The sequence below is a fragment of the Boleophthalmus pectinirostris genome, unplaced genomic scaffold (assembly GCF_026225935.1).
Source record: "Boleophthalmus pectinirostris isolate CB_2022bp ecotype Guang Dong unplaced genomic scaffold, ASM2622593v1 HiC_scaffold_20, whole genome shotgun sequence".
In the NCBI taxonomy this organism is placed as follows: domain Eukaryota; kingdom Metazoa; phylum Chordata; class Actinopteri; order Gobiiformes; family Gobiidae; genus Boleophthalmus; species Boleophthalmus pectinirostris.
In genome coordinates this window covers 20,598,518-20,622,330 of record NW_026571153.1, presented here as the reverse complement: position 1 = coordinate 20,622,330, position 23,813 = coordinate 20,598,518, and the positions used below count along the sequence as shown (strand labels likewise).

Here is a 23,813-nt window from a genome sequence, read left to right as displayed (position 1 = left end):
TACTTTTCAGTAGCAGTTTTTGAACACTGGGAAACTATGTTATGTTTAGAAATAATTTATAAGCTAGAAAAGAGACCCCATTAATTTATCCCATAGACTTTCCAAAAACAATTAAAAGTTTTGAAGTTCACTCAGAGCTAATTAGCTATGTGGTGATTACTGAGCACAAGACCTATAATTTGATTTAAAATCTGTTTCTGAAACTTTATAAAACACAAATTTAAATCTTGCATTTAAAATTTTTGAGTGAAAACAACTGTGTTATAGATATTATTTAGCATGTAGCTGTTTAGCCTCCACGATGTCTTTGAACTCTTGATATTTGAATATTTCGAAATGTTTTCGGAAAGGAAATTTTACTTCCAAAACCAGAGCAGACTTCGAAGTGGATGGGATTGTTGAGCTCCATACATCCCTCCTGTATTCAAAACTGTATTCTACTAAACTTGTTTTTAAATGCAACATAAATATGAAGTGCATGTTGGTGTAGCTTACACATGTAGCTCCCTGTACACTGCATTCTGAAGCCTTCTTTCCCAGCCTGTAAGAGAAAATGAGTGAAATGGTTAACAATATATATTTTTAAATGACATTAAAAGGTTTGTAAGATGACAAGGGGTGACAATCAAAAAGGAGACACTATAGTAATGTTGTATGCACAACATTATCAGAATTCTCAGCATTTAGGACGCTTATGTAATTCACAGCCTTATGGAACAAAATGTCTGGAGTTTTTGGCAAAAACTCTAATTGTGAATATTACAGTATTACCCCCACCTGATGTTTTGAGGAAATTCCGTACATCTTCTTTAAGGGATCCCAGTTTTATCTCAGGTTGGTGTAAACATTCCTATTAAATTTCAGAAAAGAATCAGTTAAAACATGTCATGCATTCACTCATCTTGCAGAATATTATTCTCCAGGCGGGACGCAGCAGCACTGTGATTGACAGGCACCTGCTCTGCTCCTCCGCATCTTAGCCACATGCTAACGCTACTTACTTTGGCTTGTCGCTCTATTTGCGAGTGTAAATGGCTTCCTTTCAGGCGTTGCACGATTTGGGCAATTGCCAGCGATAACTCGGTACCCTCGTTCATTATTTGTGGTATCAGTGCTCCTTTATTTTTGTTTTACAGGACGTTTAATGATGGTGCAACATCCAGCGAAGCAGCAACAGCAACCCCCTGCACAAGTTACATAGCAACGGGTTCAGAGGGAACAATACTGAACATTGGTTCCTTGGACACATTGGTTCCGCTCTGGTTTCTACAAGTTATACAATTACATAGGGTAGGTGGGGGGTGGGGGGGGGGGGGGTTTGTTTATTGGGGGTAGGCTGTATGGTCTATTAATTTATGAAAATAAACCACTCTCCCATGCCGACATAAACAAAAACATAGTTCACTAGACTATGTTTCATTGAGATCTGTAGTTGGTTAAGATATACCAGGGAGTCACTCAAGATCTTTTCCACGTGAACGGTGATAGAGGAAGAGTCACATCAAATCACACAAAGTTCAAATACAACAGCAGCCAAAACGCGTGCATTTATATAAGCGTCATATCTGTCATTTTTGTTCTTTTAAGATTAGGCTAAATCACATAATTATATAGGCCTAGACTGTTAGGGTGTATTGTTTTTTTTTTTTTTTTGTTTTTTTTTTAATGAAGACAGGCAGATGCTGACTCGTGCTGAGCCTGAAGGCGGGCTGCGCGCTCGAAAGTGCGCCTCTTCCACATGCTGTCAGACACTATAGAGCCAGGACGCACGCCACACGAGGAGCGCGCGGACAACCTGACGCACAAATTTAAGTCATTGCATTATGATTCAAGTTCCTTTTCTTAAGTCGTGAAATAAGACTCACTTTGTGTTGATTTGGTTTGTAGCATGTGACGGATTTTTAACTCAGTCTACCTGGTTTTACATGTTGCTGCAAGAAGAGGACGCGCAATGGAGACGTTTACAATCCACGACATGCTCGTCAATTCTACTGATCTGAATAAGATTTTGTGTAATTTGGGAATTAAGAATATTTCAGATTGTGAGAGCGATGAAGTCCCTTCACCCGAACCTAAAGGTAAACAAGTTTTGGTCTATGTTCGAGAATATCTGTATTTTCCTTCGTAATTCCGAGGTTCATTCCTTTGAGCCTAATTTGTTCCAAAAGACAATTGTGCTTTGGGCATGTTTGCGCCAGCGCGCATTACGCATATGCCTGCTGTTGTGGTCTTCTGTGTGTCTTGTAGTAGACTACTGATACAAGGGCACCGCGCTGTTATACAACTTACAAAATTAATAACGTCAACACTGTACATTACAGAGTGGCACAGAAATATGTAAACATTTGTTTTAAACATATTTTATAGTGAAGGAGAGAGAGGCATTGTGGTCATGGCACATGCAAGAGCCTTCTGAGTCATGTTTACATTTATAGCGCTAAGACCACTTCATCATAGCTATAATATCTAACAATAACTGCAGGGTATGTATTCAGATGCAAACATTTCTATATGCAGCTATAGGCAGCCACACACACACACGTCAGCAAGATTCATTTATCACTTTTATTCATTTTCTCTCTTGAAAGTAACCCTTTTTTTTTTTTTTTTTTTTTTTTTTTTTTTTTTTAAATTAAGTTTGTAATATTCTCCTGACAAGAAATATTATCCAGGCCCCAACACATTATTAATTTCCTAAAATAAATGCTTCAAAGAATGTTGAAGAATGGTTTCATAAACTCTAAGTAAGAACAATTATCATTAAAGCAGGTGGCAGTGGTTTGTATTTGTTGAATAAAAATAATAAAATTATCATAACATTTGACATTATTGACACAACCCACTCTTCTTGCCAGACTGTTAAAGTGGGGTTGACAGCAGAGCGCACCATGTCCTGTAAATGCATTTGTAATGAGATCACTATAAGCCCTCGCATGCATCTGTTTCTTATGTATAGAGAGATATTAAGCCAGGTGTAAAATTTTAAATATAATTTAGGTAACTTCAGTGGGCGAACTTTGAAATGACAACATTTTGTAATAACTATAAAAAAGTAGACCTATAAGTCTTCATATTTTATTCATACAAATGTTTCTTGCTTTATTACGGTGATGCTTGTATAGTTATCCCTTCTTTGTTTATTGAACAGTTGTTAATGTTGTCCAGTGTAAGAGAGAGTAAGTAAGATAACATGCTGTGTCAGTGCTATTTTATCAATTAAAAGGTAAATGTAACATTTCTGATGTAGGGTCTGCCTCCTGTTTGTCGTCATTGAGATGTTATTGTTCTGCCTGGAATGTTCCACAGTGTGTCATTGAATGTATCTATCTTGCATTCATTTGATTATTGGTGTTTTAATTTAAACTAGTTTAATTAATGGTGTCCAAGAATCTAATCGGTAATTTCGCCTGGTGGCATCGGATACCTGTCTCCATGGAGATAGATGGGTTTTCCTATTGTGGAACATTCTACACAAAGCAATAACATCTCTATGGATACAAGTAGATAGGCCTGTCACGATGACAAATTTCGAAAAATGTATTCGATAAACAATAATATTGAAACCATCTTATGCCACTGACTCAGTAACCCAAGAGCAGATTTAAACCACAAAAGCTATTCTAAATCTACGATAATGCTAAAAATCATAAGCTGCAATAAATAAACAGCAAATTAAAACATTTTACTACTTAGTTTGCATCTCTAATGAGCCATAGAAGTTATTAATTCAACCTTCTATGGCTCAGACTTTATCACATATAAATAAATATACCATAATATGAATACATTTCCAGTAGTGCAAAGAAAATGTACGCTCGATAAATACTGACTCCTAAAAGTATTCTTCCATTTGTTATATATTGAACAATAAGTTGATACAATGGTTATCATGAAATGTCTACAGATAATGGATTTCCTGCAGAAAAATTGAATAGTGTATCTTTAACCAATATTCAGTATGATCAGCAATCCACAGCTCTCAAAACGTCCCTCTAGATTATGTTGTCCACGAGTCAACCTTCTCCCTGTGTCTGTCTTTGATTATTAAAGGTGCATTGTGTAACTTTTGTGGTGGAGGGTCCATGAAATGCTTTTCTCTATGGAAATGTTATTGCTTTGTCTTGAATGTTTCACAGTATGGCATTAAACCTTTCTATCTGCTTGGAGATCAAACCAGATCAAGTTACAGGTCAGATCTGTGGAGAAGCAATCCCACTCACCGCCTGTTTTTCTAGGTATTTTCCAGCTATAAAACCACCTGTAACTGAATGTAGTAAAACAGAGATGTTTAATGTTATACTGTGGAACATTCCAGGCAGAGCAATGACATATCCAGAGAAACAAGCAGTTGTCAGACCCCCAACCAAAAAGTTACATAGTGCACCTTTAAACAATATTCAGTTTCCTCAGCTATCCGCAGCTCTTAGAAACTTCCCTGTATTTTATGTTGTCCACAAATCAACTTTGACCCTATGTCTGACCCTTATAATTTATGTTTACTCCCCAGACCCTGATAACCCAATGTACAACAACAGTTTGGCTCTCCTCAGTGACAGCAAAAATCTGTAATGTTCAAGAGTTTTTATTTGTTTTTTGTCTTTTGTTTTTTTTTTTTTTTTTTTTTTTACCAACATGCAAAGACAAAAAAAAAGACAAAAAAAAACAAAAAAACCTTAGGACATACAAGTATACAATTATGACAAAGACAATAACAAAACATTGCCATTACACTACACATACATATATACACATACATATACATTCACACATGCATATACATATTACATATACATGTGTGTCCATTCATGCATACACACACATATATACCTACACACATGTACATATTACATATACACACATATATATACATATACATAGACTTTTTTAACATATATTAACATACCTACATTTCATGCCCATATACATACGTATACATGCACATACATAGATATATAGAGAGAGAGATATTTAAATACACAAAAGCTTTGGCAACATTCCTATCAAATGGGTTCTGAATTTCTCCCACAACTATGACAAGGAGCATTTGAGTTTGTTTGCAAAATATAGATTAATATCTCTTTAAAAATCATTAGAATCTTGCAGTTCACACTTTGTGTTAATAGTTTACGGTGACATCATTCTGGTTGTGTTCTACATGTATGTCTAATGGTGGAATGTTTAGGAGTTGCTATGGTGACAAAATGCACACTGTCAAAAAAGTTTGAAGATGATCTGAAAACTGAAGAAAAAAAACACAAAATGGATTTAAACAGCACATTTCCATGAGCCTTTGTCAAAACAAGTATTCATGGTTATGTTATTAATTTTCAAATAAATGGTGAGAGTGACAAACTGAAAAAAATATTGGTTAATGGTAGCTAGCATGTGATTGTAATTTTATGTGACAAAGACTTGTCTAACAGCATAAATCAGATCACCTGTTGTAATTCCAGGTTTTTATGGTCAGATTATGTTAAAACAAAGCACAGACTAAAGTCTAATAAAAGCCTCAGACAGAGCAGAGCCTACAGTTAGCATCACACCCCAAAAATGTACTCTGCTGTCCTTTTTTTTCTATACCAGTGGGAGATAAGCCACCAAAATAATATAACAATTTTTTTGGAGTCAGATCACAATTTCAATTTTCTTTTCTTTTGAGAGTTCACGCTTTATTATGGCTGGTTAAATCCATCTGTTACATTGTTAAGGCTCACCAGTGGGAAATGTGATTTTGAAAAAGTGTATTTAAGCTGTATTAAAAAAAATATGTAAATTCTATTGAAATATCAGGCCAGGAACATGTTTTCTATCACATTGTTTCTTGATTGCTCCTTGGATGCTCCTCTATAAGCATTATTTCCATTGATAGTATCAGAAAAAGATCAGATAACGCAATAATTAGATCTGATTTTTGGTGCATGTTTACATGTACAAAACTGTTGTATTTGGAACACAAAGTGCAATGAATTTTAACAGTTTCAATCTTTAACATTCTCTCTTTGGGTAATTTCTTTGTCAAAACATGCATAAGTCTGAGGAGTTATGCATACCAGACTGAACTGTTTACAAGACAATTAGAGGTGGGTGAGAAGAAGAGCCAGAAGTTGCACTCGAAGAATAATGTCACTTCAGAATAATATGACTCAAGCAGAAGTACAAAGTAGTAGTCCAGGAAATTACTCAAGCAAGAGTGTATTTGGGAAAATGGCTCAAGTAAGAATAATGGTAAAAGTATAAGTCTGAAAGTAATGTATGATTTATAAAACTTGTTGGCTTACTCACAGTGGGGACAATTACCAACACTTTTACTCATGTAAGAGTACTGTTACACTGTACAAAATGTTACTCAAAAAGGAGTAAAAGTATGCAATCCAAAAACTACTCCAAGATGAAAAAGTTAGTCAAGTACATGTAACTGAGTAAATGTAACTGCGTAGTACGTCCTCAACATTTGTTTTGTTCATCACCTTTTCCACCTGCTGCCCTGAGGTAGAAGGTACAGGTCTATACAGGCCAGAACAACCAGACTGACCCACAGCCCAAACAGCTTCAGTAAAAGTACAGATCCTGGAGCAAAAATATACTCAAGTAAAAGTATCAAATGAAAAATCTATTTAAGTAAGTAAGTATTAAAGTACCGTTTGAAAAAATGAGTAAAAAGTAAAAGTATTTTCCTAGCTGTTTTTTGTACTTTTTTGTATTTTTTGTATTGTTTTATTTATTTTTTTGCTCAGAAATGTCTGCCCAAATGTGTTAAAAAATAAACCTTTCAGTCTTTTCAGGAAGTCTACATATATACAATAATAACAAAATATATATTTACTTTTTAGTCCAGTTCAAAAATGTAGAGGAGAAGAAAGTACAGATCTCAAATGGAGTGAAATAAAATTTAACACCAAGACAATAACATTGAACACATCTTGGCAATGTTGCAGTGCACATATCTGACTATGTCTCTGTGATGCCCTTTAATACTGATACCCTTTATGCTGCAGCTATGACTGTTACTGTTTATGACATACATGTACTGCACTGAATGTCAAAATGTCAAAACTATGCAGTGTTTAATGCTCTAAACGTAATTTAATTGTTTTCTATGACAATGACAATAAAAGTCTTGAATGTACTACCCACGTCTGTTAACAATCCAATAATCCAAACTGCAGAAATCTGTTAATGGAATATCCTGTTTCTACCAATGAACTCTTTCTTTTCATTGTGGCAGACATCAACCAGACCGTGCGTATCGTGCTCTACAGCCTGATCTTCCTCCTGAGCGTGGTGGGGAACAGCATGATCATCGCTGTCCTGGTGAGGAACCGGCGAATGAGGACTGTCACCAACCTCTTCCTGCTGTCTCTGGCAGTCAGCGACCTGATGGTGTCCTTGGTCTGCATCCCCTTCACCCTCATCCCCAACCTCATGAGGGACTTCATCTTTGGCACGGGCATCTGCAAGCTCGTCATGTACTTCATGGGTCAGTCACAATGCTTTTGGTCTATCATAGGTTTATTGGGGCTTTTAAAGGGCCGGTATTATGCTGTTGTGTGATCTACTGTATGTTATAATGTTGTTTTGACAACAGAAAGAGACCTGTTGTGAGTTGTGTTTTGTTTCAGTCACACTTTTAACAAACAAACCTTTCATATTTAGGCTGAGTTCTTCTCTCAAACAGAAAACACTCTGTTCCACTTTGTGATGTTATGTGGCAATACAGGAAGTGCTTCACTGTTGATGATGATTTCAGCCCTGGAATTGCCAATCTTTACAGAACAAAAGGTAGCTGTTAACTTGAAAACTACTGCTTCATGCATGGATGACATGCAAGAAATAAAAGAAATTCAAAAAACCTCTTCAAAACTGAAACTTTTTATATTTTTTAATACTCTCTTTAGGATATTGAGGCATAACTTTTCTACAAAATGATGGTCTGAACAAAATGGGTTTTTTTGGTCCACCGAACAAAAGAATTGCGAAACTATTCGGAAGATGAAAACAGAGATCTTTGATTTGATCAAAAGTTTGTCTCTTGAATGATGAGATGAGGTGTACCGTTTACTTTGAATTTCAAATGTCATCTATAAAATCCAGTCATATCATTGATTTATTGTGATAAATCTGCTGATGCCACTCAGGGTGGCATCAGACTGGCACAGAACAGAGCACCTGGATTTGTTCCTCCAATTAAAAGTGGCCTAATTTGTAGTTCCTGCTCAAAATATGTTAGAAGTGACTATGACTGTGATATTCTTACTATCGCAGCTATTACTTGGGCGCATTTGTCTACTGATCCGGTTGGCAGTTCGAATCCCACTCTCAACATAAACATCATTAGTTGAGTGGTCAGATCCACTGACCCACAGGTTGACATGAAATTCCAGCTCCCACAGATGAATGCTGTTGTTGTGTCTTTAGGCAAGAGACTTAACCCCCTTCATCCCCAGTGTCTGAGTGTGAATGGTTGAGTGTAGAAAAGCACTATATAAACACATTTACCATTTACTACTAATAGTACTAATATTAATCTTGCTTGCTACTTGTCCATAGATATAATTTACACTTGTGTTATAATATTACCTCCAAAAAACATACCTGGAGTTGTGTTTTGTTTCACCAGCTACCTTTTACCTTTTGTTCAGTAGAGATTGGTAATTCCAGGCTTGAAATCATCCAAATGACTCTAGTGAAGGTGTATTGAGTTTGTGTGTTAAATGTGTGAATGAAACAATACACAACTCCAGGTTTGTTTGTGATGAGAAAACAACATTATAATGTAGGTGAGAAAATAGCCTAATATAGGCCCTTTAAATGCCTCTCTGGACACATTAGTGAGTTTGTTTCAGTGGGACAGAGTGTTGAAAGTGGAGGGTCACTGTAATCATATGTGGGTTAATCAAACAGTCCCCTCAGATCTTGTGGTAATCTTTGGACCCTTTCATCTCAGTCCAAATAGATAAGACTATTTACCGCATTCATTGGATCAGTAATTGGTTTCTACTTTTTGTTTGAGGCCTAGTAATTGAAGTCATCATGGGCCAACCCATTCAAAATATTCATTTCCTTTTCATTTTCGTCTCTTCAGCAGAATGTCAGGCTGGTCTAATAGATTTGACCTGGAATAAAATGGTGGAGAACAAGAACACTAATTTGGAAAATGTTGACTTAATGAATCGTTTTTGCCTGGTGCTCACCTCACTGTAGTTGTCTATCTGTGGTCCCAATTGTGACGTTTGTAGCAGGTCATGCTGACAAATTGTTTGAGGAAATATGGGTGCACGGCTCACTCAAAGACCACATGAAGCAAGTAGAGTGGAAGCTAATACAAATGGCTCAAAATGAGAGAGGCGCAGCAGGCTGTAATTAAAATGGCAAATTAAGGAGCACATATAATTAGGAAAGGCCCTTACGGAAGATTAACACAGCACTTTTATTAAGTATGACCGCAATAACAGCCAGAACACTGTCCAAAGTTTGTTTATAGCAGTGCAGACTGTCACCATGGTCCTCTGATTCTAAAAACTAAGCTTCAAATGTCGCCAATGTTGTAGAGTCAAGACTTAAAAGATACAGGATGCAATGCCACTGAAATGGCACAGCAAACATAACTTGTCAAATGGTCTGTTAAACCAATTGTTTAGAATGTAACTGTAGAATAAACTGTGGTAGAACGAGAGTTAAAGAGAAGAGGCGTGAGTTCTAATGAAGGAAAAGTTTATTTACCATCTGGACCCAGCACCCTGAGACATGAACTCTGTAGACACTGTCATAATGTGTCTATTCCAGGCTAGCGCAGGCCAGTCTGGATATTCTGGATACTCTTCTGTTGTAGGGAGTGTAAAGATTTGTGTATTTTGAATGCGGTGTGGGGGGGGGTATGATTTATTATATTGTCTTGGATGTAAATTAATCACGATATATGTTTTTAGCTCTTACAGTGACTATGTGCACGGAAAATAAATACATGGAAAAGGCACATTCATCTCTATGAGCTATTATTCATCTAAGGCTGCTACAAGGGAGTTTTATACCTCTGACGAGCGCACTGAGAGTCTTCAGCACAGAAGGAATTTCTCTAACAATTTTTTCCTCTCAAACCTTTACACCAAAAAAAGAAAGAAAAAAAAAGAAAAGAAAAGAAAAGAAAAAAGAATTCAGGAAATCTCAAAACTGAACCTAAATCAAAGTTACTTAAAAAAAATATATACCAACAACGGAAGCATACTCAGCGATGGATTTCAATGACTAATAGTCAGTTCATGCTTATAGTTTTAAAAAGTATCTCCATTTTCTCCACACTGAGCAACTTGCTGTCTCAGTGACATGTGATATGCAGTTCATAGTCCATGTGTCATGAAGATCTCCAAGGGCCATGGTAGACTCCCATGATCTCTGACCTCTGACCTCAAGGTGTGTCTGAGAATATTGTGCCAACACACAAGTTCACTAATAGTGCCCATTTTGTCTCCTTTGGTCCTTCACAGTCTTCTTCAAACACAGTGACTGGTAATGTTATATTTGAATGTACCTCATTCATAAACCTTAATATTTCTAAACCCAAATCCAAATGAAACATTTGAGCAGACTGGCTTCTTCTTTGTTTCCCCAAATTAACTAACACTCAGTTCAACTCAGCCCAATCACTCCACCCCCTGAGAGCAATTCAGAAACACCTCTGGGATAAATAAAGTCACCGAAGCAAATCAAATTGAAGTTTTAACAAAGCAGATGTTCAGACATTACCATTTTATGCTAAACATGTATTAAAACACCATTACCTTGGCTCAGAGTTATTCAGCTGTGTCAAGAAACACATTTGAGATCTCAGTGTTTTTATGTTGCCAATTAGGTGTTATTATTTACATATTTCAAAATTTTTAAAATGATTAAAATCTAATTTTGGAGAAAAATAATTACCTGTGCATATATGAGCTCTTATGTTTTCTGTCAACCACCTCATTCACCACTCCTGACATACTCCTCTTCATCTTGTGGCCCATCTGTGGAAGGAATGTTGTTACGCATTTTAAACACTCACATCATTCTCTGATCAAACCATTTGTAATATTTAAATCATCATTCTGTTATCTTTTTGTGTAGCCAAGTAATATCGAATGAATAATAATAATAATAATGAATAATAATATAGTAAATATATTTTACTTTCAGTTAATTTGCTTACCCAAAAGGATACAGGTGTTAAAGATTCCTCTGGAAATCTGGAGCAGCACACTATTGTCTTCACAGCTCAGTTTTGTCTCCGTGTGAACATTTAGTCTCCCTGTAAATACAACAAATAGACTCTGACTTTCAGCTCCCATCTAGGATCCTGCACCATCCTTTTCTCTGTGAGGAAAGTGATTATTTAGTTATTAACCTGAAAAGAAGAAGGAATGGATTAGAGCATGTTATACACTCAATATTATCATTATGTAGTTATGTAGTTATTAAAATGGTATTGTCCTGGTCACGTGTTAAATGTTTTAAACCTCTAGACTTTTGTTCTATAGTTTTAAGACTCACCCACACAACTTGTTTGTCTACTATATTTGGTTTTACCGTTGTTATTACAAGAGTCATTATGACAGTTACCAAGACAGAGCGAGCCAACAGGCTCTGTCCCTCCTCTCTGTCTCTCTTCTATCTTCCTCCTCTTTCTCCTTCTTCTTTGTTTGAGAGGAAGGAGAGCATGATCCCTCCTGGGCTCCTGGTCTGTGAGATGAAGCCTGTCTGCCCATACATAGTTTGGTAATGACACTGCATTTGAACATGAATAATGTTCATAAGGTTGTTTTGAATTATGTCAGATTTAGATATATTTCAGATACCTTACCATCACTCAACAACCGACTGTAGTATTTATTTATATTCTGAATTGAGTCAATGTATCACTTTAAGCAAAATTAAAATAAAAATTAACCAACTCTGCAAAAACATCTCTGATACATATTATGCATATTCATATTATATCAGTACTGTGTAAAAAGTCCTTTGCCTCTGGGCCTCCCCATAAACTCTGTTGGAGATCTCCAGTCACTGTGATGTCAGGCAGGAGCTCCGTGCAGTTTTTAAATCCGTAAATTATTACCAGTTCGTTAAGTCAGATTGTTTACTTGAAATTAACATGTTCAGACATGGCTGTGGTTTTCTTGTTTAATTGTTTGCACTGGGGTAATTCCCTCTTCAGTAGAGAACAAGCTGCTCCACATTAGAGAATATTGAGCACAGTGGCCGTGAAATTATGTTAGTATTTTTATTTTTTTTTACTTCGGCATTATTTGAAGTTACAAATAGTGAAGCTCTAAAGACCTCAAGACCATGTTTACAGACAAATAGCAAATAGCACATACTTTATGTTTTTTAAACCGTTAACCACCACCACACCTATTCCTCGCTTCCTGCTAATCTACTCAGAAAAACATTATTGGAATCCACATTTAACCACAGGCTTTTGCCATTTCCAATAGAAAACTAGATGAATATAAATATAATCTACCCCAGTTTCACACCAGCCAGTATACAGGCTATTTATCTGTCAAGCATGAGTCTTGTTAATAAGGCAATGTCTCCTTCCATTTTGCTAAAGGAATATTTGCACCAGATTAAGACTGTGTTGTTTGTACTTTTTTTGTGATGCCTGTTGTAGAATAAACTTTAGTCACCTGAGAGTTAAAGAGAAAAGGCATGACGCATGAGCTCTCCAACTTTTTACACCAAATAAGAAAATATTTTTTTTTTTCCGAGTATCACCAGATCTAAACCAGGTTTATAACAGGACTATACCAGGTCTAATTTAAGGTTAAACCAAGTGTAAAAATAGACTATATAATTTCCACTGTAGTCCTAAACATGAAATTAGCTGAAGGAGGACAGCAAAGTAATGAAATGAACTCTATGTTATACAAACCCACAAACTGAAGTGCTGCCCAAGTGCCACCGGAAGGAGTTCACGTACCACCAGTGGTACATGTTCCACAGTTTGAGAAACCCAGAGGCACTCTTCAGCTCTTATTTATCCAGAATCTAATGAACAGTAGTATTTTCATGAACACTCACTGCCAGTTTAATATTTATTCATATCTGAAACAAATGAAAACTACTCAAAAGGTTTTTCTATTGGCCACCAGGGTATTCATCACACAAACACAGACAGAGGCTTAATAACCAGATTTCAGTGGTTACTTTATTTCCAAATAATGTGATTAGTCACATACAATATTACATTTTCTTTTCCTTTCTTTTGACAATGATCAGTACTTATGACCTGCAGTACCCCTGGTTTAGGAGAGCCACTCATCACCTCTAATCAGATCAGTGCATTTTCTGCATTACATCACATTTCATAACCTCCGAATATTTGTTTGGAGCTACGCAATATGTTACAATTAACAAAGATGCGGTTTCATCCTAAATATTTCTTTTAAATCTAGTTACAAGTTTAATTTTTCTCTGTGGCGGGCTGAGATGAGGAAGTTGTCAAGGCCCTTATTGGCTCATCCGTTTTGGTGTTTGCGTGTTTATGCAGTGTTCCTCACGGAGTGAACTCTGTTATAATTGAAATGTATTTATAGATGATGATGTTATTGTTACAAAGTGTGTGGTGGAGGCAGATCAAGTTTAAGGTGCATGTGAACAGTGGAGCATCTGCAGAATTAGGAGCATTACACAAAACACAAGGGACAAATGAGGAAGGAAAGACCGGTTTGTTGAGATGAACACAGCTCTTGTAGTAGACTAATGCAGACATGTCAAAGGTTCAGAAAATGAGCTTGTACTACCAGCTTATGTAAACATAGGCATTAATTTAATAAAAAAATATTATATGTAGTGCTGTCATGCGATTAAAAAAATTGAGAGATTAATTAATTATGATCTGTAATTAATTAATCTAATTAATCTCTTTTTAATCTCACCTAAAAATTGCTGAGAAAAGCCTTCAATTTGAGGTATTTTCATTTAAATTCATTATTACATTATTGTGGCAGATCAAAAGACTGATATAGAACAAAAAAAGTGACTTTATAAAGTCATTTATTGTTTAACAAATCTCTCCAAATTGGCTGTTGAGCCCAAGTCTCCATGAATAAGAAACTGTTTGCTGTAAAGTAGCAAAGACGAGGAAATCTGAACATAATAACTTTTGTCTACTTAAAGACAATAAAAAGTCCAGTCTTTCCTTAACCATATGAAAAATATTATTGATAGAGAAATGCTTTATATATGAGATCACTGGTTTTAGTCCTTGTTTTAGTCCTGGTTTAGACCTGCTTTAGTCCTACTTTAGTCCTAGTTTAGTCCTGGAATGGGTTAGTCCTGGTTTTAGTCCTGGTGTTAGTTCTGGTTTAGTCCTGGTTTAGTCCTGGTTTAAACCTGGTTTAGTCCTGGTTTAGACCTAGTTTAGACCTGGTTTAGACCTGGTTTGGTTGGTTTGTGTGCGTGTCCCCTCATGTGGCAGGTCACTATAGGACAGTAGTGAAGACATCATGAGCCTATGCAGGTTGTTTTCACCAGCGACATTTAAGTTGTAGGCGATATTATATTTGTTATTTTCTTTTATATTTCACGTCGGGAGAATAATTTCCAAGACACGAATGCGTTTTTACCTGTGCACTGCTGACTCTGTTCTACTGGCTCTTCGTCCTCGTCCATTGTGCGACTGACGCCACCAACATGACGTTTACGTCGCTCTTACTGCGCGCATTTTGTGTGGGTTTCCGGCAATGAGTGGAATTACCGAAATAAAAAAATGTATAAATGTGTTTTTTGTGTGAGTGTGTGTGTGCTGTTGTCCCAACAACACATAAAAACAGATTTTATAATAAAGCAACTTGCATACAGAAACACTAAAGTTAGAGATTAAAAATGAGATTAACGCGATTAAAAAACATAACGCGCTAAATATGACTGCAATTAATTAATCGCAATTAACGCGATAATTTGACACCCCTAATTATATGTTATTTTGCTAATACATGTTAAGTCTCTTGAATAATTAACATTTCATTATACCAAATGCAACACTATATAGACTATATAGGGTATAATTTTGTAATGAATAGGGATTGATTAATAATATTAATATAATAGTTTTTCTTCTTCCTACTCCTTTTTGAGAAGTTAGCTTTTCTGTTGTACAGTTTGTGACTATGTAAATTATGTCTTTTTTGGTACAAACTCTACATACATGTTACTACTCCATTCATTCCACTGAGACAATTTCTGACATTGTCACACCACCAGGGTTGGAGCAGAGGCTGCGCTACCATTAGGTAACAGTAGGCAGCCACCTAGGGCCCCCCAATCAATTGCCCTCAGTGCCACTAATGGCTGATTTTCTCTCAATATGACATTAAATGAGAGTAGTTTTTAAACTTTTAAACAAGAAAACATATAATATATATAAAAAAAACTTTTTTTTCATCCCAAATAACCAAAACACATGTATTTCTATGACAAATGTTGGATGTTGCCATGGAAAAGAAAAGACAGGCATGTCCTCATTGGATTTTCAGTATGATGTTTGGAATATCTGGGCCAAATTTCGATGGGCTATGACAAACTTTTTTTTCCCAATAGCTTTTTCCCTTTTTCCTCCCAAGTAGCCAAAACCCATGTATTTCTATGACAAATGTTGGATGTTGCCATGGCAAATAGAAGTATGTCCTCAGTTACTTTTTTGTTCAGTATGGGATGGATAATGTGTGTGGCAGTTAATGGAATGTGAGAAACAATTTTTTTCTGCCCATAGATGGTGCTACAAAGATATTAACAACATTTTCACCAGACCTGAATGTTTTGTCAAAGGTGCACTATGTAACTTTTTGGTTGGGGGTCTGTCACATGCTTCTTTCTATGAATATGTCATTGCTCTGCCTGGAATGTTCCAACATATGACATTAAACAGCCCTACCTTACATTTATTAAATTACAAGTGATTTTATAGCTCGAAAAATCTAGAAAAACCCACATTCTGACTTCTGTAACTTGGTCTGGTTTGGTCTCTGTGAAGATACAAAGGTTTAATATCATACTGTGAAACATTCCAGACAAAGCATTAACATCTTCATGGAGAAAGATGTTACACAATGCACCTTTAACACTCAACATTTCAACATTTTTGGTTACTATTTGATTTTCTGGGCTGGCAGATTAAACTATTTATTCATGTAGTGATTTATTGAGTCACCTTACTATTCTTTATGTGCTTATTCTAGTCTCATAATAAGGCCAAACATACACATATATAAATCTCATAGCTGTTCATTCCTCTGCACTGGTAATAATAAAAATGCCCAGGTGCACGTAGGACAAAGAAAGCTCCAAAAGCCCGTGACAGTGTTGCTAACATATTTGTATCTCACCTCATTTCACAGGTGTCTGTTAGCGTGTCCACATTCAACCTGGTGGCTATCTCCCTGGAGAGATATAGTGCCATTTGCAACCCTCTCACCTCTCGGACGTGGCAGACCAAATCCCATGCTGCCAAGGTCATCACGGCGACCTGGGTAGCGTCTTTCCTCCTGATGTTACCGTACCCCATCTCCAGCACGCTCAAGCCCTTCACCCGCCTCAACAACAGCACTGGGCACATGTGTCGTCTGGTCTGGCCCAATGATATCACCCAGCAGTCATGGTGAGAGAATCTGTAACAAGAAATTTTGAGAGAGTTCCTTAAAGGTGCATTGTGTAACTTTTCTGGTGGATAGTCCATCAAACCCCACTCACAGTCAGAATGTCTGTTTTTCTAGGTATTTTTGAGCTATAAAACTACCTGTAATTGAATAAATGTAAAGTGGAGCTTTTTAATGTCATACTGTGGAACATTCCAGTCAGAGCAATGACATAGCCATAGAAACAAGCAGGTGACAGACCCCAAACCAGAAAGTTACAAAGTGCAACTTCAGAGGTCCTGTATTACGCACAATCATCTCTTGTGTTATAATGTTGTTACCTTGACAAAAACATACCTGGAGCTGTGTTTTGTTTTGTTTTTCACACATGTTTGAGTAATACTTTATTATTAGTTTGATTCCAGGGCTGAAATTATTGAAATGTCTCTGCTAAAGGTCTATGGAGTTTAGAGGGTCCGTATTATGCTATTTTCTGATCTATGTTATAATGTTGTTTCCTCTTCACATCCATACCTGGAGTTGTGTTTTGTTTCCTTCACACATGTTTAACACACAAATCCTGCTATATTTAGGCTGAGCTCTTCTCTCAAACAGAAAACACTCTTCCACCTTGTGATGTCATATGGTAATACACTGTGTATTTATACTTCATACACCTTCACTAGAATCATTTGGATGATTACAAACCTGGAAATGTCCATTGTTACTGAACTAATACTAAAAAGTAGCTGTTAACGTGAAAACTACTGCATGGCATCACAAAATGGAACAGAACATTTTGAGTTCCAAAGATATAGGCAGATAGCCAGGTTGGCGCCCCCTAGTCCATTCAAATAAATTTCTCTCCAGCGACTAGGCCAGGAATCAGAATACACTAGACAGTTTGAAAGAACCCTGGAAGTTGTAAACCACGCACCGTCCAATCAGCGCAGAGCTGTGAAGTGATGACGTCAAACTCAAGCACCTGTCTGGGTCCCTTCTGTGGTACAGCACAACAGTAATCAAAGCGGTCGAGATGGATGTAGATGAAGCCAAACATTCTGTGTTGGCAACGATTCCCGAGATCGAGGATTTAAAGCTGGAACAAAGAGAATGTTTGGTGAATTTTATCAAGGGGAAAGACGATGGTTTCTACGGAGTGAAACCGTCTGATGAATCAGGCTAGTAGACAGACTAACAATAACGGATTAGTTAAACATGTGTGAATGAAACAAAACACAACTTTGGGTATGTTTTGAGGTAACACCATTATAACCTGGCTTTCAGCTCACCAGATAATATAGGACATATAAATGAACACTTTTACTGTAAATGGGAGTACACTAGATCTACTCCATACACTGAGGTTGCATCGAAGGGCTCAGTCGGTTTTGTGGATGTGGAGTAGGCGTTCAAGGATTCTATCTCGCACATATAAATACTGCAGTTTTGTCCTTGGGCAAGTCACTTAACCCAACTTGCCCCCAGTTTCTACAGAGAAAGGTGTATGAATGGGTGAGTGGTTCCTTGATGTAAAAGTGTGTTGAGTGTCTTGAAGGTAGATGTGACTGTTTATTATGCAGAAAATAGCATCTATGTTATTGTTTCCTCATCAAAAACATACCTGGAGTAGTGTTTTGTTTTATTCATACATGTTTAACACACAAATCCTGCATATCTAGGCTGAGTTCTTCTCTCAAATAGAAAACACTAGTACACATTGTGATGTCCTGTAGTAACACAAGAAGTGCTCTACTGTGTGCACACACCTTCCACATTTTCAGCCTTTGAATTGCCAATTTCTACAAACAAAAGGTAAAATGTGCTGTTAATTTGAAAAATACCACTTCATGACATCACAAGACAGAACAGAGCTTTTCCAGTTTTGGAGATGTGGGAAAACGAATAATAACGGGTTAATCAAACATGTGTCAATGAAACAAAAACACAATTCAGAGTATGTTTTTGAGGAGGTAACAACATTATAACATGGATTAAAGCTCACAAGAGTCAAATGTGCGTAATATAGACCCTTTAATAACCCCCTATTAAGGACTGTCCGGCCCCTGAATGACCATTGCAGGATTTGTGCTCACATTACCAGAGATTATTAAATCAGACCTGTTGCATTCACTCGTCAATCACCTCATCAGAATAATGACTAAACCTGGAAATAAACCTGGACTCCACCAGGTCTAAACCAAGGCTACAACTGGACCAAACTCAAATCAATGTTAGTTCTCAAGGACTTATTTCTATGCTTATATTTTACTATCATTATTATTATTGTTTCATGCTGCACCATATCAACAAAACACATTCCTAGTTTGTGAATTTAGGTCCCAATGACAATCTGAAAATGTCTGAAAACTGGGCCCAAAATAGAAGTATAAACACATCATCAAAAACATATCAAAATTGGGACTAAATCTGGAAATAAACTTAGACTACCCCAGGTCTCAAGGACTCAATTTTGATATTTTGCTGTCATTATTGTTGTTTTATGCTGCGCCATCACCAAAACAAAACCGAGTTTGACAATCTAAAAATGTCTTATTCATTATTTTTATTCAGAATTGTGAATAGCTATCAGTGGGATTTGAGAATTGAGGAAAACCAGGGGTGGGATTTAATAGGTTTTCTTCTTCCCACTCCTTTTTTGAGCTCAAATAAGAAAAAAATGAAAGGTAAATTAAAGGTGCACTGTGTAACTTTTTGGTTGGGGGTCCGTCACCTGCTTGGATATTCATTGCTCTGCCTGGAATGTTCCATAGTAAGAATGTAGCTGTCATTTACATATATTCAATATATGTAATTATATATTATAAGTGGTTTTATAACTCAAAAATACAAAGAAAAATGTATATTGACTGGGAGCATGGAGAAAAGAATCTGACGAAGCCTCCACCAGAAAAGTTGAAAAGTACACAATGCACCTTTAAGCGTACTGATTCATGTGCATGTCTTGTCTTCATTTCTCTGCTCGAAATAAATAAAAACATGGAAAAAAATGAAAATGAAATGAATAAATGCATTGTGATTCTGACTTGTCCATTTTATGACTATGTCCCCTGCAGGTATGTGTCTCTGCTACTCATCCTCTTCCTCTTCCCGGGCATAGTGATGATGACTGCATACGGCCTTATCTCCATGGAGCTCTACAGGGGAATCAAGTTCGAGCTGTCGAGCAGGAAGGCCAGTCGGGGTATGAAAATGAAACGCACTCATAACAGCTTCGCTACAAAATGAGTGCATGACCTACATAGTGTTTCCTATGGCCAAATAGCATCTGTTTAGAGGAACATATGGTTTTCACATGGGGGAAAACAGCATGGGAAGGGATTAGATCATTCGGTGTATTGTTACTGAAGAAAATCTCTAGTAGCTCATAGTACAGTGTTATTGTTATGACTGCTTAATAGTCTAGTGTATAGTGTAGGTCTTTTGTGAAGAGAGATCAAGTTCAGACCAAACCTGCGCCTGAAGTTTGCCAGTAGTGAGTTTAACACAGACAGACATGAGTTACAACTAATTATGACATGGAAACAATATTGAGAGAGAGAGAGATACTTTATTGATCTCGAGGGAAATTCAGGTTTTGCTGCAGCAACATTTCCACTGTGCGTCTCAGTTGCCTTTGTGTTTCAGTCAAAGGTCTCAGTGCAGTTTAACAGCAGGACTGGTCAGGTAGGGTCTGTAGATCCTGTCTAAGAGCTAAAATGTCCCTCCTCTGTAACTTGAAGCATCACAGCACTGTCCAGGTGAACACAGCAGGAAAGTCTTCACTCTTACTTCACTCTGTTGTTTCAGTTGGCAATGAAATGGTCCATTTCCTCAAAGTATTTCCTCTGAAGGTCTTGTGCCACATTTGCTGCCACATATGGAGAAAAAGCCTGTAGCATCTGAAATGTCCTTAGCTAGCTCCTTGCAGGGTCCCCATGGATACAAGACAAACAAACAGCTCATTTCACACAATCCAACAGTTCCTAATTTGTGTCCTTGAACTGCACATACTACACTTCTTAGTTTGTTAAAATTCCATGATAAAACAAAAAGTTTTAAAAATTGCTGTGCTCAAAAGCCAACTCAACTCCAGAAATCAGATAATGATAACTTGTTAGTTAAGTCTCAGTCGAAAAATAGAAACATATTCTTATCATGTGGTTTGTTCACATTTTTGCATGATGCTAACACAACACAACCAGCGAGTATTCTGCTTTGAAACTACTGCTGCACATTGCATTACACATTGTTTGTAAAGTTAGAGTAGTATTTTAGCATTTTGTACCCTGTTTTGGTGCACTCATGAAAAATGGCCATGCTGGAGGTGTGGGCAAGATTACTCAAACATGCACTGATAACAGATAAAACCACTTCAACACTTTCATGTTTTTGATGGGGAAACAACTTTATAAAATGGTAGAGAGCTCCAAAAAGTCGCTTTTCTTTAAGAGGTCTACTTTGAGTTTCTTGTGCAGAATATAAAAACTATATAGGTAATAGTTATGTAAAGCCAACAAACATAATTTGCATTTAAGTGGTTCGTTTCCTTGAGGGGAATTCCAATAGTGCTGCTTAAGTTCATACCCCTCACATCAGGCTGACAGCTACAGCCTCACAACTGAAGAGCTCATTCTGAAAAGTGACATGAAAGGAGGCCATTCAACCCTCTCCACACTCTCCACAATTCCACAAAAATTACTAAACTTCTCTCAAATAAAAAAAAAATCATTTCCACCTTGTGATGTTAGAATCCATGAAGTGCTCCACTATGTTTTTAAACTGCATACATTTTCATTAGAAATCAATTGGATGATTTCAGCCCTGGAATTGCCAATCTCTACTGAACTAAAGGCAAAAGGTAACGGAAAAACTACTTCATGACATCACAAGGTGGCACAGAGCATATTACTCAAACATGTGTAAATGAAAGAAAACACACTTCCAGGCACACACAAGGGGACAACAGTAAAACACTAACACACAGAGGAATTGGCGACACCGAAAAAAACAGAATCAAATCAATCATAATTTTAGCTGAACTTGCCAACATAACTTATTTTGTTCATATACAGACTTTTCTTCATGTCTAACAAAGGAATCACAGATGTAGCCTGAAGAAGTCAAAACTTATCATTTCCCCCTCTCCTCCTCACACACAGATCGCCAGTCCAGCACTGGCAGCATCAAACCAGGAGACAGTGACGGCTGCTACCTCCAGCCCTCAGGCAAGAAAAAGAGCTTCTCACATTTTTCTAGCTCCAAGCCTGTGGTGGGCAGAGTCTGTAGTACAAGCCCCACGGCCAACCTCATGGCCAAGAAACGAGTCATCCGAATGCTTTTGGTCATCGTCTTCTTGTTCTTCGTCTGCTGGACCCCCGTGTTTGTGGTCAACGCCTGGCAAGCTTTCGATCGCCGCTCGGCCTACCAGCTGACAGGAGCCCCCATCTCCTTCATCCACCTTCTGTCCTACACCTCGGCCTGCGTCAACCCCATCATCTACTGCTTCATGAACAAGAGGTTTCGTCAGGGCATGCTCTCCACCTTTAGCTGCTGCGCCCAGAAACAAAACGGATCTCTGGGGAGGTCCGCCGGGACAGTTAGAGGAGAGGGGGCGATACGGGCAAAAGCGGAGCAAAATGGTCATACGCCGCCAAGTGGGGCCGTCACGAAGTTTACATACACAGGAGTCCGAACGTCAACCTGGAATGAGATGACTTAAATTGAAGTATTTTATTCATACATCGAATGACTTTTAAGTGAGTGGTGTACACGTAAGATTGTACAGGTCTTGTGAAGGACAGGTATCTCAAGACAAAAAAAAGTACAAACTTTGGTATTTACTTAAAAGCGCACTATGTAACTTTTTTGGGGGGATCTGTCACCTACTTCTTTCTATGGATATGGCATTCCTTCACCTAGAATGTTCCACAGTATGACATTAAACACTTGTTAAATTGACCTAGAAAACCAAAAATTCTGACTCAGATTGTGGTTGACTCTCCACAGATCTGACCTGTAACTTGGTCTGATTTGGTTTCCGTGATGATAGAAAGGTGAAACATTCTAGACAAAGCAGTAACATCTCGACGGAAAAAATAATTTGACAGGCCTTCCACCAGAAAAGTTACACAATGTGCCTTTAAAGGGATTACAAAAGCAGGATGTGTTTCATGTTAGCAGCTACACGTGGCTACAAAATGAATGTTCAAAAAGTCTAATTTAACTTTGTCAGCTGTTTAGCACTTCAGATAGCCAAATCAGTAAGACTTTTTTTTTTTAAAGTAATGCAAATCAGAATTTTGTTTTGTAATTTGTTAAACCTTTTATATTGGAACTTTATTTTAATTTTAATGTTGACTTTCTCTCTTGTTATTACTATTATCACAATCCCGTTACCGTGGTCCATGAGATATTTACTTACTTAATCAGAGACATTTCTATATTCTTAAATACATGAAATACATCAAATAAAATAAATATTACATGTTAATAATAAACATATGTTTAAATTTTGATCACAACTAGTCAAATTAACATATAATACTTATAGGTTACATTCACATTTCAGAGTCTGATGCCGTCATGATCTCAGATGGAGGAAATGGCTTATATAACTCTAAGAGGGTTATATATTTGAAAGCCCAAACATAAACATCAAGTTTAACCTTATAATTATTTGAGGCTGACTCTGGGGCTGATTCCAGAAACATACTAACTTCTCTCAAACAGAAAACACTAATTTCCACCTTGTGATGTTATAATACATGAAGTGCCCCACTGTGTTTTTAAATTCCATACACCTTCACTAGAATCATTTGGATAATTTCAGCCCTGGAATTGCCAATCTCCACTGAACTAAAGGTAAAAGGTAAGTGTTAACTGAAAAACCATTTCATGACATCACAAGGTGGCATGGATCATGTAACTCAAACATGTGTAAGTTATTAGGTTCTTTTTTCAGACCAAGAGTTTGTTTTCATACCTGACAGTGTCGACTGCTCACTAACGGTCTTCCTCAGAGTGGTCACGTGATGTTGCTGTGATGTGTGCGGTCAGCTGATTTATACAGGTTTTGTCGCTCTCTTCCTACCGGTGGAGGTAGGAAGATAGCGCTACCTGCAGTCCGACTTCCTCAGGACAGTATCCCAGGTGTGTGAGAGTAAAAAATCCCCCTCGTCCTGGTTTATAGTCCCGTGAGCATGT

General features: G+C 37.2%; 2 protein-coding genes across 3 annotated transcripts in view; one reads left to right on the top strand and one right to left on the bottom strand.

The window, feature by feature from the left end:
• tbc1d19 (TBC1 domain family, member 19) overlaps positions 1-1,179 on the bottom strand; it is a 33,241-nt gene extending 32,062 nt beyond the window's left edge. For both annotated transcript variants that reach the window (XM_055156468.1, XM_020937865.2), the window contains exons 1-3: positions 1,002-1,179; positions 778-850; positions 496-541 (exon numbers count right to left, since the gene is read on the bottom strand). In XM_055156468.1, the coding sequence (XP_055012443.1) occupies positions 496-541; positions 778-850; positions 1,002-1,097 (215 nt within the window). In that variant the 5' untranslated portion in view covers positions 1,098-1,179. The remainder of the gene's footprint in view (positions 1-495; positions 542-777; positions 851-1,001) is intronic.
• Positions 1,180-1,951: 772 nt separating this feature from the next.
• Positions 1,952-22,392, top strand: cckar (cholecystokinin A receptor). Its single transcript, XM_055156499.1, has 6 exons — positions 1,952-2,078; positions 7,226-7,477; positions 8,047-8,048; positions 16,371-16,630; positions 19,685-19,812; positions 21,770-22,392. The coding sequence occupies exons 1-6, from the start codon at positions 1,952-1,954 to the stop codon at positions 22,327-22,329; spliced, it is 1,329 nt and encodes a 442-aa protein (XP_055012474.1). The 3' UTR covers positions 22,330-22,392.
• The last annotated feature ends 1,421 nt before the right edge of the window (positions 22,393-23,813 follow it).

What these genes read in the sequence shown, in the direction of transcription:
- cckar (XM_055156499.1), top strand. Translation starts at nt 1,952, where the DNA reads ATGGAGACGTTTACAATCCACGACATGCTCGTCAATTCTACTGATCTG. An exon ending in CCCTTCACCCGAACCTAAAG is followed by an intron (nt 2,079 to 7,225) that starts GTAAACAAGTTT and finishes TCATTGTGGCAG; the next exon opens with ACATCAACCAGACCGTGCGT. An exon ending in GATATCACCCAGCAGTCATG is followed by an intron (nt 16,631 to 19,684) that starts GTGAGAGAATCT and finishes TGTCCCCTGCAG; the next exon opens with GTATGTGTCTCTGCTACTCA.